Below are 18669 nucleotides of genomic sequence, written 5' to 3'. Positions count from 1 at the left end.
CATTAAGTAGTTGTTTGAAAAAATACTTTCAAAAGCTTATAAAATATGAAAAAAAAAACCTCAAGTGATAGTTAACGATTTCTGTCAAGTTCTTTTCTGTATCTCGTTGCGTACTTTGTAGATAAAAAAAGGTGATTAAAATCAAAAAAGTCGAAGGCTGCACGTGTGAGCGAATGAAAAAAGGTGTGCGTGTGTGTGTGTGCGTGCGCTCGCGTGTGTGTGTGAATGACAGCGTTTTAACTGTACAGAAGAATGTGTGACATGTTGTTTTTCTCCAGCCACACTGATACTAGGACTCGGTTTTTCCCATGATGGGCTGAGGGAGGGGCGTTGATGCTATTCAGTAAAAAAAAACAATCTTTTTTTTTCTGACAAAGACAAAAAAGCTGTTGCTGTAATTGAAACTTTTTTTTTTTTTTTAGTTTGTTTCTGCTTATTTTAATTTATTTTTGTACTGTGATGGAAAAAAATAAAATGCACTGATCGTTCAAGGCCGTCGTTTGTCTTTTTGTGCCTCCGGCGGTGGATTAATGTGTGTGAGATCTGATATTAGCATCTTTTTTCTTAGGGAAAGAGCTTTATTAGGTTTGTGTGGATTTATCGTGGAAGCAGCCCAGTAAACACCAAAATCTAATCTGGTCTAAAACGATAGCTTGACAGCTAGCTCATGGGTGGTGACACAGTATGGTACGTGCCTGGCTTGCAGTCTATGGAAGAATTCTGCAACAGCAAAGATGGTTCATTTATTTGAAAATTAATTTAAACAATGCATCAAAATAACTACCAAGTAAGTGCCCAGAGCTGTTATCAATAAGTCTCCCAGCCTTGAGGAGAATTATGGTAAATACTCAGGACTTCCAAATCAATAAGTGATGCTTCCAAGATTTCAAAAGTATGAAGTCAGTTGAGCACGATGCAGCTGTAGCCCAGAAATGTTGCAGGGCTATATTTATTTGAATTTTTTATCTTTATCAATTTTCAAATTTTCAAGCAATTAGATACAGTTTACTTTCCAGATCCTGTGATAGATCTGTGATTTGTCCGGGGTTGCCTCAACTGGTATAAGAGCTGAATTAAATGAGTGGAAGAAAAACAGATGGATGGATCAATGATTCCTAGATCGGGGGCTTAGTTTGTAGTGAAAAATGTTCTGTACGTATTAGTCACATCACAGGCATATATCCCTGTTGTTTGCTTGTTACACCAAAACAACCAGCCCAGCAACGAAACAGCTGCTTATACCTTTGTAACATGTTTGTTTTATGGGCTTTGAATTCTTTAAAAATCATCCCAAATCTTTTCCCATTCAGGTGAATGAGAAGGCTAGATTGGGCTTATGAACTGTCAGAGTTGGAGGAGCAGAGAAGTTTTTCTTCAACATGATGTTTGCGAGCCCACAATTCTTACTCTAGAGCAACAATTCCTCAAAACCAACAGATCTAGACTTTTTAATGTGGAGGCATTTGAGTGACAGGGTGCAATAAAGCTGAAATAACCTCTTCTGGTAAATTCACCCAACCGCTGATCTGTAGAGCAACTTTTTTCGGGTTCATGTTTCTTTTCTTTTTTCTTTTTTAAATCATTTTAATGAGACTTGTGGTTCTGAATTTTAACTTTCTCTGGAGTGAAATATTACCCAGATGTCTCTGTGTACACACAACAACATGACAAGAATAACTAACTGCTGGGGCGCTTACACGCGTACACACACTGACAAGCTGGCTGCCTTGAATATAATCATTACATTGTTTAATTTAAATCTCCTTTCTCTGTTTCTTTAACCGTCCGTTCTTCTGATTGGTGGAAGCAAAGACTTGTCTCTTTCTCAATCAAATGTTTGTCCTGCAGACAACTTCAACCCATCTTAAATTTTTTATCCTTCTGTCACAGTCACTGACTGTTTGTGACTTTTAGTGTGGATGTAAAGTATGGAAAAACCAAAGCGGCTCTATTATTGAGTCATTTATCTAAGCTCCATCATCCTCAGTTTCTTAACAGAAGACCAATATACTTTAAAACCCTCCTTTTTACACAAGAAGCTAATCTGTTGAGCACAGCCATGTCTGATTTTCAGAATAAAGGCTCTTGGGAAACAGGATTCTTTAAATTCTCAGGATTCTAATGTTTGTTTTTTCAAAATAAAACCCCCCAGTTATTTATTAGATCTTGTCATGATGCCTTATTGTTGTGAAATTTAAGATAGCTGGCCACTTAATTAAGGATAACTGTGCTGAGCCATTTTATTGGCTACACCTAAAGGCTTAGTGTACATATGTCTTACAATCGCAGCACAATTTCTGTAAAACACATACACCGTCTACTTAACTGTTATAACTTTGGCAGTCACTTTTTTCTGAAGTTGCAGTCCGTTTGGCCTCTCAGGGCCACCGTACTTTTACCCACCACAACCAGCTGCTTCTTATACACACATGTGCTTCTGTTGTGGTTTGACTACTCTTCTAACATATAGTTAGACTCTGTGCTATCACTGCTAATGGAGTCTTGTACTATCAATGATCCTGAAAGTGATCAGTCAATATGAATGAGCTCAATGCTAGTGTCTTACAGCAAAATTGTCTTCACTGTCTTCCCTTTTTGTCTTGGATCATAGATCAATAATAATTTAGTTCAGCTTTATTCAGTCGTGCCCATTCAGAACCATTTCGTGAGCATTTTCTGCTGTAAACCTTCTCGATTTGCAGCCAGTTTGTGCCCAGTGGGACAAAGTGGACTTTTATGCCAGCACTATTTAGACACCACTGGCTCATAACAACACTCCTAAGATTACCTATGAAAACACGTGCCATAAAGGGAGGAAATCTGCTTTCCTGTAAGACTTAGAAAACAATAGTAGGAGCCTACTGTATAAATTTAAAGTCATAACAGAAGATGGTTTGTTTAAGCTGTATATTGTATTTCAGTTCAGTTCATTGAGGACTATCTCATGAGTGCCCTCTAGGTGAATTGCAGCCATTGTCAGAACAATATTAATAGGAAGTGGAATTGCCCTCTGTACTAGGTTCAGTGTTACTGAGCCATAGGAAAATATAACTTTTAATTTCCACACCTGCGTTTATATCTGAACTGGCAGTTCATGCTCTGTTCGGCTCTCTTTTACTGTGTTGGCAAAACTGATCCTAGCCTCCACATCCACAACTAATGTTCTTGAGCAATGACCTTGAAACCCCCACACACGGGACAGAGACATACGTGCTATAAAACTGTTGGTGACAGCTGTAAATATGCAGAGTGCAACTTTGTCATCCACACATCTTTTTTTTCTAGATGTGTGGGGGTTTTGAAAGACCTGATTTGATTTCACAGATTAGAGTGGCCTCTCTGATTGTAGGTGTTAATATGTGTAACCAGATGGTCTGCACATTACCGTTGATGGCTTAGGGGTAAGACCGGTCAAATTAAGGCTACTTAATTAAGAGCCATGTTTCCTTTGCTCACCAGTGGTGTTAAAAGATAAAAATGTATCATATTCTGTTGTGTGCTGATGGAAATAGAGTCAGCAACAACAAGCTTTTTTTAGAGACTGTAGTAGAAATAGAAATGTAGTGGAGTGAGGCTGTCATCAGTCCACTGAGATCATCCTGAGCCTCAGTGATTTATGCTTTACATTACTGCAAACCTTTTATTCAACAATCGCAAGCATAAATATTTTCTCATGTTGTTAAAGAAAAGCTCAGTCAGCTATGTTTTGTGTCTTCCCAAAATAATCAGCAATAATTGTCATTGTCAAGAACAAAAACACCTCAGCGCAATTAGCAATTTGAAACCTCTACTTAAGTTCTTAACAACTTGCAACTGGTCAGGAAATATATACATTTCCTTTGTAACCACGTGGTTGATAATCGCTCTCTTGGCAGCATTAAAAAGCATGTTTGAAGCCTGGTGCTTAAAAATGGGTTTGCCCTTTATGGAAAGCTTCCGCCTTCATAGCAACTGTGTATTGTGTGAAATTTTTAATAACTGGAATTAGGCGTGTGCCCATTTTGAACAGGTGTGCCGACACAGACAGCTGTCTGCTAGGCTGCCATCCATCTTCTTCCACTTATCCAGTTCGGGGTCATGGGTGCTCTGGAGCCTAGCGCAGCTGTTGCCAGTCTTGCGGGTGGCAACACAAATCATTGATTAGCCTAATGAGCCTGTTTTTGGGTAAAAGCTAATCAGGGAGAAGAGGTAGCCAGTAGATTTGAACCCAGGACCTTCTTGCTGCAAGACACCAGTGCTAACCACTGTGTCACTGTTTATAGAGCCATTGTACAAATAATATAACTTACTTTGCTGGCAAGACATTCAATAACTCCATATTCTAAAAATTAAAATTCTGGTATTTTATTCGTTTGTTGCTTGGTAGGCATCTTGAAGGCATTTACACCTGAGCTTTGCACCTGTACACTTTATAGATGCTTCTCGCTATAAGTAACTCCTAATTCCACCATGTGGCTCCAATAAGCAAACCTGACACTGACCAAAATGTCAACACCGAGGCTTCTAATAATAATAATAATAATAATAATAATGGATTGGATTTATATAGCGCTTTTCAAGGCACCCAAAGCGCTTTACAATGCCACTATTCATTCACTCTCGCATTCACACACTGGTGGAGGCAAGCTACGGTTGTAGCCACAGCTGCCCTGGGGCAGACTGACAGAAGCGAGGCTGCCATATCGCGCCATCGGCCCCTAAATTCAAGTCCAAAACCAACTGGTAACATTATTGTGGCTCGGTCCTTTTTTAGTATACAGTCTATGTTTTTAATGTATGGCTGTATGTTTAACATCTCTGAGTGATAGTCAGAGTCTATCTTTGCAGAACAGACCCCAGAAATGTAAATCCGTACATTACTCCACATGTACTGGAAACCTCCCACACCGAGACAGACGTTTCTGGGTTAGTTTGAGCTCTGCTCATTCATTTACCCAACAGATCAGTCAGTCCGGCCTCAGTTAGTCACTGGCCTTGAAGAAAAGTAGACTCATCCCACTCTTTGCAGCAGATAGTCATCCATCAGCCAGTGGATTATAAACCCCTGCTGAGATAGCTGATGATGGCTGGTGACACATTGGCGGTGGGAAGTGGTGTTGTCATGCCAACTGCAGAGGTTTTAGCCGTCTCGACGTCAACCGGAGAAACAGCTGTTAGTGGGTGGATTAACACTGCGCTCTGCCCAGCTATTACCGCATCATGTGTTAGAGACTACGACTGGGAAACAAAACATTAGCCTTTACATCATTTACAGATTAATGACCTCTTATCTGAGCATGCCTGTAGCACATGACGGCACACACATGCAACAAAAGCACAATGGGAATCACTTAGTGAAGCAAATAAATTTATTAATAAATCAATTATTGAAATTGCTTTCATTAAGAAATATAACTAGCATTCATACAGAATATTACAGCATTTCCCTTTAGACGTACCATAAATATATTACAGTATATTTATGGTACTAATGACATCTTACACAAATATGCAAAATACAAACTTAATATAAAATTAGGCACTTGCTGAACGAATGCTGCATACATACAGATTTAGCTTAAAGCTACAGACGACAGAATAAATTACAATAAAGAAAAGGGAATTTGTTTCACTTTGGCTAACATGGATGGGCTTGATAACAGAAACTAGAGACTGCATCTCACTGCACGCCACAATAAAGTGAAGAATGGCACAAGTCCATAAATGTTAACATTCATATTTGATCTTGCCTTTGATTTTTAATCTTATGGTAAAACTTCTAATCAGCATAAAGGAAAAGTAATTATCTTTGATTAGACTCGCACATCAAAAAATGTAATAAAAATCATTAAAGAATAAATTTTGTGATTTTTCCATATTAATAAATCCCATGAAAACCCAACAGCCAACAACACACTGTGTACATATCCAAAAACATGTGCCATCCAGATCACTGTATTACCGGGCGACATGTCCCTCCATTAAAATGAATGCACAGACTATTTTGTGCTGTATAACATTTATTGCACTAACTGTGCATCAATGCATTTCTGATGCAGTGGTTACATCCACAACGACTGTATGTGTGCTTCAGTAACCTTTGCTAAATCTACAATGCCCAAGTACTGAAGATTATTGTGAAAATGAAATTGCATGTTTGTCATCTACACTACATGACATCAGATATAGTTTTCAGTCATGTTCCCAGTGCAGAGCTGTGGAACCCAAAACACACTTGATCCACTGCAGACCTGCAGCACTAATTTTCCATCAGTTTCAAAACACGTATGTTTAAATAACCTCAAGGTATAAAAAAAACAAAATACAGGTGAATGAAATGTAAGCTATTGGAGGGTTAGTTATGTTTTATATATATATGTTTTTTAGGTCCTATAATGCTTCCATCTGGAGCTGAGGGCATGAAATTCTGTCAAAGCCAAGGTGAGTAAGTATGTGTGTCAGTATTTACAGACAGTAAAGAGGCAGAGCTATTCTGGATAGGTTTCCAACTTGAATCAATGAAATGGCCCAATACTGACAGGCTGGCTGTGAAGTTGAAGGTGCTGAAGGTTTGATTTGGCCACTGCTCTTAATTCAGAGACTATAATTCACATGTAGTTGTGAACAGAGTGGGTAGTCATTAGTGCATCAGATTTAATAACTATTCGGAAATGTGTAAAATCAAAGCTGGTAAAGACGCCTGTCAGACAGCACAGGTAAGGTGAGTGTTCCTATAAAGATGTGACAAAGCTTTTCACTGGCTCCAAGACAAAGAGATCTTCTCCTTTCCTTCATATTTATTAAGATCTTTGTCTCTGTATTTAAAGAAGCTTTGTTTCTGATCGTTTATATTTCCTGCCTTGTCTTGTTGCAGGTGTACTCTCCCTCTTTATTGCCACACCTCTCGACTCCAGGATGACTGAAGAATTGTATAAACCTGAAGGATCTTCATCGCCTTGCAGGATGGTACAGCCAGCCTAGCTGGGCAGGCAGCCAAGTGATTTGACCGAGGAAGCAAAAACAGAGAAGGAGGGAGGAATGGGGGCAGGGAGAGAGGAGAAAAGAAGCAGAGCAAGTACAGGAAAGGATCCCGGGCAGGGCTTTGTTCAGAAACCCCCTTTAACTTAAGAAAGCAACGAGAGAAGCGCTGAAGTGAGAAGTGACACCGAGTCCATCCTAATGATGAGCGGTGAATAGCCGTGCAGAGAGGAGGAGAGGAGAGGACAAGCCCTGTGGGAGATTACTGCATGTTGGAGGATATGGAGAGCTGCAGTGTTATAGCTAACACACACACACACACACACACACACACACACACACACACACACACACAGACTTTGCTGAGCTCCTCTGAAAACCACCTATTAGCGCTGCCAATGTCACTTCCTTAATCCACACCACGAATGCACCAATTTCCCCAAACAACTCTGTGTCTTATCAAGCAACAGGACAAGGTCATCCAGCAGAAAAGCTCTGAGGTAAAAATGGGGGAGAGGGGCACTCACAAGCTAATTTAGATAAATGACTTGTTCATACAACACTCAGACACAGTCGGAGAACTGTGGCTAAAACGACTGCTAACAAGTTTTCCTCTCAGTTGTGACGAAGCCTGCCTCTTCAACTAGGGCAGACACAGAGGGAACTCCATTGCTAACCTTGGGCTGTTGTTCCTTAACCCAGATTCTTTCCTGTGTCTTTACACAGAGACAACGCAGCCCTGTGACTGTGGGCAGAATAATTATATAGTACTAAAAGTTTCCGATAATCTTTGGACTCAACAAAAGCATCCGACAGCATAACTGTTCCTTCCCTATTTTAGAACCAACCTGACTTTCATTAGCAGATGTTTTTGGTGACAAATGACAAATCAGAAAGAACCCATTTTAATTTTTATTTTATTAGTATGTTAAGTGCTGCATTTAGCTCAATACCTGCGTCTGTGAAGTTCTTGAATGCAGCTTTCTAGCTATAAAAATGTTGTTGTCAAGCATTTTTTTCTTAACAAGTAGAAATGTCATCAGCTGATCAAAATTATGAACTTTTATCAAAAGACCCTGAAAAACCAACTAAATGAGGTTATGTGTGAATGATTTTAAAACTGCCAGAGTCAAGAGTTTTTACTTTTAAGCTTATATATTTGTTGCATGGTAGCAAAACTGTATTTACACAAGAAAAGCAAAGAGTGTTGTTGCTGACTGAAGATGAGCATCAGGCTTTCATCGACTGTAGTTTCACAGCCATCTGTGTTTACAATTCAAGATCTACTCTGCAGGAAGCTTCCTGGTTTTGTTTGTATGTGCACTGCTGAAAACCACCGAAATTTGAATATCACCATCCAATGCACATAAAGACAGATATTGCAATTTTTATGCTGCCACAGTTTGTTGTAATTAATCTAAAAAACACAAAAACAGCATATTGGAATGTGCTAACAATGGACACTCACCTAACAGCTTGTAAGAACATTACAAACCAGACCCAGAGCCACTTTCACGCGCTGATGATTAGATTAGTACAATTTGGCTTTTCACACTTTGAGAAGTGTGATTAATTTTTTTTAGTGAGATAAGATGTAAATAAAGTCTCTGAATAGACCACAAAATATACGAAAAGTCATGGGGACAGCAGTCTGACTAAAGACGTCACACCCTTCTGTCCTCGCTCCTTCTTGGTGGCTACCAGCCAGCCTCTCTGAGCCAAGAAGTGAAGAGCGAAAAGAGCTAATCAACACACACAGACTCCCTCAATCGCACTCACACACACTCACTCACTCTCCTTTGATGAAGGGGATATTTGTCAAGTGGAAGCCTATTCCAAAGGACTAAGGGCCACTACAAGTCATCAGGCTATTCACTAGACACAAAGACAGCAAATGAGAGTGCATTTAGGAGCTGGAGTTCACATGGGATTATACAGTACTGGCCAGTAAGAACACGAAGTCTCACGTTTGGAGAAAATATGGACTGAAAACACTTGTAGGGAACAAAGTAACGCTTATGTCATCATCCACTTATTTGACTTTTGTTAACGAGTTACAGAATCCCTGTTTACACCAAATGCAGTGTAAGTTCTGCATGTACACATATTTGCACTGCTGTTCACAAACAGCACGTTCTAACCTCACATGTATAAGCAGCGTTAGCGTGTTTATTATAAAACTGCAGACATCGCACAGAAACTATAAGATTACAAGATTAAAATTAGTAGATTTTTTCCGTGTTGCTGGCTGCAAAGTTCAGGATGTGCTCAACACATCCAGCTCAACACCCTGTGACTAAAACTAAAAGAAAAATGTGCTATTTGATTCTCGCTCACTGTCCTTTTAAGTGATTGTGACTATTAAAACAAAACAAACTATAAGTGGACAACCTTCCACTCACCGCTTACGCAGGCAAGTCTGCAACTAAAGTAATTATAATTAAAGTTATTTAGAAAACAAAAACAGGGTTTCTACTGTTTTAAAGCAATTTAGATGAATCAAAGTCATACATGAATTTTCTCTTACTTAATTTTTTATGGTTTCACTTTTGATGTGGCTCCTACACACGGAGCTGCAGGGATTATGAATTGCTGCAAAGCCTTTGGATTTTATTATTTTTTTTGTCTCTTATGCAACATCAGTGGTTCTGAGAACAGTTGCTGCATAATCTCCTCTCACCTCCACTCAAAATAATCAATGCACAATAAAAAAAAAAAATATTGCACAAAGCAAATCATTTCAATTTTTGATTCTAAAAAAAAGAACGAACACCTCTTTGGTGCATAATCATATAGTGCATATTGAAAAAAACAAAACGCCTAGAATTCAACTGAAAATTCAAATTTGGCATTGCTTTCCAAACTGAGGACCGAGCTGCTCTGTCACATTATTAGCAGCTCTGCAAAACAACACAACAAGTGAATCATCATCATTATTATTCAAGACAGCTTCAAAATCAGCTGCTTTTTCTGTCTCGGCCCACTTTAGTTGCCAGGAACAGCCAGGATGTACCCAGACCGGCTCTTGGTGAAGTCCGGCTGCGACTGGTTGATCTTGGGCTCAACGATGACCGTGCACTTTCTGCCATTCATGCTGCACTGGATGGGACTCGCAATGTTCACCTGCAGCTTCCTCTTCTCACTGTGGAAGGAGAATACAAAGACAGAAATACCTGTTAGAATTCAGACAAATTACTGAACACTGATTAGACGTTCTTAATGAAAATATTTGCAAACATAACCTCGGATTATTAGTCTGGTCATTACAATCAGAAAATATTTGCAGCCTCACTGGTTTCACTGTTTAATGCACAGAGATAAAATAAGCAGATCCATTAGTAACCAGAATGTGTGTACGAGGGAGAGCACAGGTACAAGCCATTAATCATGTTTACTCCAAAAAACACAGCATCATAATCTTGGAAATACACCACAGTCATTCCAACACACACACACGTTGTAAACGCTCTTACTGTATATGCACAGTCACACTCACACAGTGATAATAAATCTTGGAGCCACAAATCTTGCTCAGAAAAAAACTCTCCTTTCATAAAAACAAAATCCTTCTCAGTCATGCACACTGTCAGACTCACATATGTACACACAGACACACAAAAGATATATGATTAAATTAAGATGTATAAAGTGAAATACAAAATCTAATTAAATTATAAAGTGTATTAAATTAAAAACACAGTTGAAAGACCTCGAGTTGCTTAAACTTGAGGTCAGATTATTAAAGAGTTTTGGGGAATTATTAGCGGCGGCGGCTAACTTGCCTTTTAGTTTTGAACTCAGGAATCAGCTTAAAGGATTGTGGCAGAAGATCAAAGAGATCCTTTGGAATTTTTATTCACGTAACACCAACTAACAGATGTCACCCTGGGTCACTTTACATAGAAAGTCTTATAGAGAGAAATCTAACAATCCCCCACTGTGCACTCAAGCAACCACAGACTTATTACAAGGTCAGAAAGGGACAACAAAAACCCCATCAGCCGGTTCATGTGGAGATTTTAAATTTGGAGAGAGGAGGAGAAATCCAGTCTACTAAAGAAAAAAAAAGCATGCACTAACTTGCAGTAGTGTACAAAATGTGATCTTTAAGTTTAATGACTTCAGCCGTAAAATTCAAAAACATTATCTGATTAAATCTAGCTGATTATGCTTTTTTTTTTTTTTTTTTTTTTTTAGATTGTCAAAAACAGAAACCTGCAACTGGGATTAAATTTGCTGAACGAGGATGAAGCTGCAGATAGTCAAATGTGACGAGCAGGTTTCGTGATGACCCAAGACTCAAATAAGTGTTTGACCCTGAGGAAAGAATTCACGGTGCACAACCCCGCTGAAGAATGACAAGCATGGCATGAATACTTATCATAGAACTAGTTCTTATTACTAGTGATGATTCTCAACATGAAAACTGATCCATGGTGAAATTACATAGTGCACATCCAAGTGTTGAGGGGACCTCCATGGAGTGACAGCTGTGCTGGAAGCAGTCCACAACTGCACAAGGAGGGAAACCTCCAAGGGGAGATCGGCCAAAATGTGTTTTTTGCAGCAAAGATTCGATCGCACCTCACATTGGATATGTGATGCAGACTAGTTTGTAAGCTGAATCTTTTAAAGACCTGTATGGTCAAGACAGCAGAAACACTGCCGCTGCACCCTGTTCAAAGCCACAGCACGAAAATACACGGGTACAGTAGAAACACTGCACACCCACGTAGGCGTTTTAAATTACTGTGGCTGTAAACGTTACAGACCTACTCTAATGTCTGTGTCATGTGATCTAGTGTCAAATCAGTCTAAACTTAGAAGTGTGACTGCTAGTAGTGTATAAAGCATGCTAGCATTAATAGACAGCAGCACTAGTAGTAGTGGCTGCAGTTAACTAAGTCTTTGCAGAAACTTGCAGAGCCTTTTCTACTCTGAATCAGCCACTGAAAACCATCTGAACTATATTTCTATAAAAGGGCACACATAGTATTTTGTTTACATGCTGCTCAAATGGATCATTAAAGGTAGTAAATGGCCAGTATTTGTGTACCAATTTGAAACGAATACTCGACGAGTACAAACTGGCACCGTGCTGGTTTGGTCCTGGAACGTGCCCGATGATCCAGGCTGTCAATCAAAGCACGTCTGTTTTTCTCACCTGAACCCTTAGACGACAGCTATTCACTCTAACAACAAAAATAAAAACTGGTGTGTAGGTGGACCGTGATGTGAAGCTATTTGCTGGAAATGTCAATTAAATACAACTTAACATGATAGCTGCAGACTGCCTGCACTCATTCTCATCCAATAACAATCACACGATGTAGTATATAAAATATGGATGTAGCCTCTGGGTCTGAAAAGTAAAGTTATTATGGATAATGCATTAAAACTGGTTTCTTTCTAATGGAAAACAGCAAGCAACTTCTCTTGCTAAAAAAAGTGCATAAAAAAAACTAAGTAAACACTTTCCTGATGATTTTATGGTGTCAGTCACTAGTTACAAGCTGCATGTAATGCTGACAGAGTGCAGTCTTTAAGATTTCTAGTCATCACAGTGAACAAGGCTTTAGTATTACGTGTGGTCAAACGCTTGGCAAGTTGTAAATGTTTGCAGTACTGGGCAGCTGGCAGGCTAACAGCAGCCAAAATGTTGCAATGACTCATTCATTTCTGAATATAACTAGATGTAAGTGTAAAACTTGCAATTTCATTTGAGCTAAATGTATTCACTTTGCTTCTAAATATTGAGTATAGTCAGTAGTTTAGTAGTTGACAGGACTGTGTTGCTAAGCTAAGCTAAGAGGCTGGCAGATGCAGACTTGTATTCGTGAGTATGATTTTGCTGTTGGACAAACAAATATTCCCCCCGCCCAAAAAACAGAGTAGAAATATTCTTTTAAATGGAAAAATAAGTAGGCAGCTAAATTTCTCAGTTCCTAACTCTTTAACGATAAAAAATGAAGCTACAGGGAGCAACTGAATAAAGCCCTGGCGATCGCCATGACAGAATTTAATATCTGTGTGTGTGTGTATGAATGCGTTTTTAAAGCAAGAATATATGTATGAGATGCTAACGTGCTATGGAAATAAATCGTGATTATGCTATGTGGGTGTATACGAGTGTATGTGGGAGAGAAATGTGTATGATTACGGTGCTGTGCATCTTAATAACCTTCAACACAGTGGAGACGTATGTACGAGCATGTTTCAGCTCACAGATTGAGAAAATTAAGATGAATAACAGAGAAGAATTCATGCAGCTCTGCTGTTGAAGGAATGATCCATATGGTGGTGCTGGGTTGGAGCACAGCAGTGGATTGGCTTTTAGTGCCTGTCACATCTAGTTAGACCCTTTCTGGGTGAACGGGTGCTCTGCCTCGTTTGCTCTTAAACAGGATCGATGACGGGAATCAAAGAGTGAGAAGAAAACGGCATAAATCGTGTGGTTGCTGTTAGCAGAAAGCGAGAGAGAAATCCGAGGTGATGTAAATGTGAGGAGGGGAACGAGAAGATGAGAGTGATAATTGCTCTCTGGTGGAGGGGAAGGTGGAAATGTAGACAGGAGGGCTGGCGACAGGAAGCTGAAAGTGTGATAAATAAATATGCATCTCTCTGTTCAGTCAAGTGCTTGTCTTGTCACACTTTCTTCAGTGGCACAATTACCGATCGTGGCATAAACAAATTCATTATCCGCAATTACTGCCTCCCATCTCTGTCCCTGAAATGTGAACCGATAACGCCGACTTGTTGCACAACAAGAAGAAGAAGAAGAAGTCATAAACAACAAGCGAAAGGCTTCTGCTGCCCACGCTGCACTCCTCTGCAGAGTGTGTGTGCAGCTCTCCATCTCCGCTTAGAGTGGAAAAGCTCAGACTACCACTGATGCTGGTTTCCATGGCAACCCCCGTGAGCTGAACTCCCCCATCTGTCATGGCTGCCAGCCAGGCAATGGGACTGTTGGTGTGAGTATGTTTAGATATGCCTCTCTCTCCGTCCGTCCATCTCTACCGCGCTGCTGAATTGCCAGAGGGGATGCTGTGCTGTGCTCCGTGTGAAGGGCAAACAGGGTTAGGCTCACATAAACAGCAACGTACCCACATGTATACACACACATAATACCCTGTAACACACTCTCACAAAGCCAAAATGATCTCAGACACCTTTCTGATCTGTCAGCTCCAAACCTTTCCTCTGAATAAATACTCCAATAAAAACCAATAGAAGCCTTTATCTGTGAATAGAAAAACGTGATCAGTTGAGTCTTAAGGTCACTGGCTGGCCTTTCCCATAACGAGCCAGAGCCCCGAGGGTAGACTTGGTCCTTCATTGCATGGCCTCTCCGACTGGAAAATCAATTCTTTCCTTTACTCCAACCTCGCTCCCTTTGTGCGTCTTTGCCCTTCATGCCATGTGAGCCCAGCCTCACTTGCTTCCTAAAGCAATTCCCTTTCACTGGGAAGGATGCAGAACAGGAGGAGAAAGGGAAAAATAAAGAGAAGGTGAACTGAAATGAGTGATTAGATGAATTGGGAGTGAAAATAAAACTTGAGCGCAAAACTGTGGAGGGTCGAGGTCAAGTTTAAGTGTGATGAAAAGGAAAGACAAATATAAAATATGTAGAAAGTCCTATGCAGAATGGTATCTGAAAGGAAAAGTGTTGCAAAATGAAAAAGGGGGGAAGAGATGTTGGAAAGACTATTTTCAGGTCGAGAAGGCAGGATTACCTCCAGTCTGTTAAGCCACTTCTGAGTCATCCCTCTAATAGTGTACCTGGCTGTCCCCCAAGCTTGCTGCTGCTGAAAAATATATGAGCTCTGCAGGTGGGGAAGTGGGGAGGGCCACTTTGCAAAGCTAGGCCTGCTCTAAAGACTTAAGACTTTGAGGACAGGATCAAAGTTGGAGCACAGAACACAAACTACTGCAGGAGCTTAATCAGAGGCAGTGATGGTTTTGGAGTTTTACAATGATTCAAATAGCTCTTACAAAATTGGAGAAGAAAAGAAATATCTGGATAATAATCCCAATCATATTAACATGTGGTTGAAGAGCTTCCAGTGACATGATGAGTGACATATCCTATTTAGCTATATTTGCTTTAAGGATAAACCGCAAGCGTCCAACCTCTCTCTATACTCTGGTCCTAATCTTATTTAACAAGTTATCAAGGAGAAAATAATGCAATGCAGAAATCTCTGCAGCGGTACGAAACAAGGCGTCTTTAAAAGAACAAAAAATAAAGAGCAAAGAGAAAGAATCAGGCTGTGAAAGTGTGCTGAGGGATAGAGAAAGGTATAGATCTGAACAAAAACAGAAAAAAGAAACCGAAACTCCCGCAGGCTGACACACGAGAACAAAAGTTGGGTCTACACTGGAGATCTGTCAAAGCCTCAGCACAGATCTCCTCCTTACAGACAGTCCTGAAAAAGTGAGGCCACCTTCTATATATAAAAAGAAAAAAAAGAACAGTCTCCTTACATCAATATTTCAGCTGGGAGATCACAGAGATCAAGAGAGGAACCTCACGAAGGGAAGGCATGCACAAATGTGCCATATGTTTGTTCCTGACAGTGAGCATGAAGTTCAGGCACCGCAGGCCAACTTGACTGATGGATTTCAGGATTTCTTGTGCACATTAAAGCTACAACTATACAGCCATGACTTTACACACTTTAAAAGCATTCCCTTTACAGTACAGGCACGGGGCATCGTTCACTAACAGTAACTACACACAAATCGGTGCACAAGCTCTTCAAACACACGAATATTTAATCAGTATTTTCCTCCCGGCTTTGTACAAACAAATTTAGAAGTGCCACCGGCCGTGCATGAGCGCAGACGATGAAGGGATGACAAACATTTAATGCACAATGATGACATCCACAGTTTCAAATGCTTAACGTGTCAAATTCATGACAAAAGCTTCCATTCTTGCTCGTTACAACTTAAACTCTCCAATAGCTGCTTTTGGTCACCCCATGATGGGAAGGTCGGGGTTTCGAATCCACGGAACGGCTACCCTGAGGTACGCCTGAGCAAGGTACCTACACACTGCTCCCTGGGTGCTGGATTGTTGGCTGCCCACTTTTTCACTGAGTGAAAGGGTTAAATGCAGAGGACAAATTTCCCTATGGGAATTAATAAAGTATACATATTATTAACTCTTATTTCTTAGTTTCAGCCTTTACTGGTTTCATCTTCTCCCTTTAGACAACCTCACCACTTTGGGTGAAGAAAAGTGAAAGTAGCAGTGTGCCTGCTACACACAGTAATTTTAAATGCTTGAGATTCACTAACATACACTCAGTAATAACAATAAAATTGTATGGTGTGCATGCCTTATTGATTTTGTGTGTTTTCTGGGTAAAAAAAAAAAAAAAAAAAGATTTCTACACACACCAAACAAACGAGGCCAATTCTCTCTTGAAAAGATGGACGTGCTGCACACCAGAGATGCTTTACCATACAAAATGGTTAAATTATTTATGTGAGGCTGGACATTTGTTGTGTTGTAGTTTTGACACCCTTTGTATGTGCGGGTACCTTTCCAGCAGCTACTGATATATGTGTTTACAGTACAGCTGAACAAGAACTGTTTTAATAAAGATATCACTCATTATTTATTTATTTATTTATTCACTTCATGCTAAGCAACGCACAACTAGTTTTCCACAAAACAATGAGGCACAGCGATTAGTTAAAGGTATGTAGCATAATACGTGAAACTCACCTAATTGCTCAGTATGGCTACTTTATTGTTTTCTACAAATTCAGCTTTCTGAGATGCTGCATATCAGCAAAAAAAATTACAGCTGTGAATCAGAATAAACAATGAAGTAAGCAATGATGGTTACCACCAGGATAACAAAAGATAAAGAAATATAATCGCACTGCACTACAGGCAGGCACTGTGAATATTTTGTGCCCATGCAGAAAGTTTACAGGAATGCCTGCCTTCACCAACAAAACATGATTTATAGTGTTTTCTTGTTTACATCTAAACAATGTTGTCAGCCATTTACCCTTCACTCTGCACTCAGAGCCGTCAGATCGGTTACTGTTACAATGTTCTACGTTACAGGAATAAAACAAGTGTGATTGTGAACTTTTATAACAGCTTAATCGATTACTCAGTTTTAAAAACCTCTTATAATGTCTTCTTTATACTTACATATTTTGCTTTCATGTTCTTTTGTGTTTTTATGTTTTTGATGTTAGTTTGTTTTCATTTTTCAAAACACATTTCAACTCAGGTTTTAGAAGAGCTATAAAAACAGCAAAGCCCATTACATATTACATTTAGTTTCACCGGGTCATTAGCCATAGACTAATCAAGGGGCTTACATGTCATCATCATGTGAATAAATCACCCTTGTTTCATATCCACGAGATGCAGGTACATTTACGAGGAGATTCGTTTTATTCCAGCTTAACAGTGGAAAGTTGAGATGGTGTTAATAAACATAAATATACTGAAAAAAATAAAGCTTTAAGGTGTTTAGTCCTGTATAAGTTACTGTGAGGGACAGCTAGTCGCTGATAATTGTGCTACCCTTCTCAATCATACTACATAGCCTTCCTCCAGATTACAGGCTTACTTTTTTAAATTTGCATGTCACATTTAAGCTTCTCATCTCTGCTCTGAGACTTACGCATTTAAAAATGGCATATTAAAAAGTAGAGAGAACACAGAATCTGCATTTTTGCATCCTGTTCCACTTTTCTTTTCATTTTCTTTACATTTCCTCTTCCTTATTTGCTAAATAGGCTTATATTTAACAGCAGACCTAATACAGCATCTCTCTTCCTCTCACTGTCGCACCGTTTTTGTGTCTCACATGGCTGCATCGCATGTCTCACGTGCCCCCGTGTGCTATATTCACACTGCTGCAGAGGAAATGGAAAGATGCACAGGCCATGAGGCAGCACAAACGATCATTACAAATACCCGCATCAGACTTAAAATCATTTTTTCCGGGTATAAGGAATGCATACATACTACAGGTAGAGGTTAGTGATGTCCATCTAGAACAAAAACAAACCACACACAGTGATTTAAAGTGCCCCAGTTTAAAGTGACTGAGGTCTGGACTGGTTCAAAGTGTGAAAACTGCCTGAGAGGCTTTTGAGTTCAGTTCTATAATTAGCACTAGTGAGCCCATGTAGAAAAGTTTTGGTAGAACTGCAACTGCAGGGTTGGTGTATTAATAATAGAGAAATGCAGAGGGAAGAAGCGAATCTGATGGCGAGCTAAGTGTGTTGATGGGTCTGAAATGTTTGCAGGAGGACACTTTAGTTCAGTGAAAAATGAATGCTGGTGGAGATATTCCAATTGCAGATATTAGATTCCTAAAAGTCAAAGCTAACAAGTCAGAACCATTTAGATAATTTCCTTTCATCTGGATCTACAGCTTATTCCACATTTTTACTCTACATCTCCATCCTTCCCTTTGTACCTCTGGGCTGGCAAAAAGCGTCCTATTAGCTGTTGTAGAAGCAAAGGAAAGCCTCAAAGACAAGATCAAATGCAACACTGAAAACCATTTGCAGCAACTGCTGGTTGGTATAGAATGAGATTTTGCCATAAGACAGCCTTTGCTTGCAGTGTTCACTAAGCTGTGAAAATGCAGCAAATCCAAGCAGGCATATCTCCTTTCATGTCTTTTTTTTTTGCCTCACCCTCACCGTGCTTTCCCTTTTCCCGTT

The 18669-nt window shown here is 39.7% G+C and overlaps 1 protein-coding gene across 1 annotated transcript in view; it reads right to left on the bottom strand.

Moving 5' to 3' along the window:
* Positions 1 to 7679: 7679 nt before the first annotated feature.
* myo1d (myosin 1D) overlaps positions 7680 to 18669 on the bottom strand; it is a 113767-nt gene continuing 102777 nt past the window's right edge. The window contains exon 22 of the mRNA XM_040014380.1: positions 7680 to 10099. Coding sequence (XP_039870314.1) covers positions 9943 to 10099 — 157 coding nt within the window. The 3' untranslated portion in view covers positions 7680 to 9942. The remainder of the gene's footprint in view (positions 10100 to 18669) is intronic.

The sequence above is a fragment of the Simochromis diagramma genome, unplaced genomic scaffold (genome assembly GCF_900408965.1).
Source record: "Simochromis diagramma unplaced genomic scaffold, fSimDia1.1 OVJJ01000669.1, whole genome shotgun sequence".
Taxonomy (NCBI): domain Eukaryota; kingdom Metazoa; phylum Chordata; class Actinopteri; order Cichliformes; family Cichlidae; genus Simochromis; species Simochromis diagramma.
This window is presented reverse-complemented; position numbering and strand designations above follow the sequence as displayed.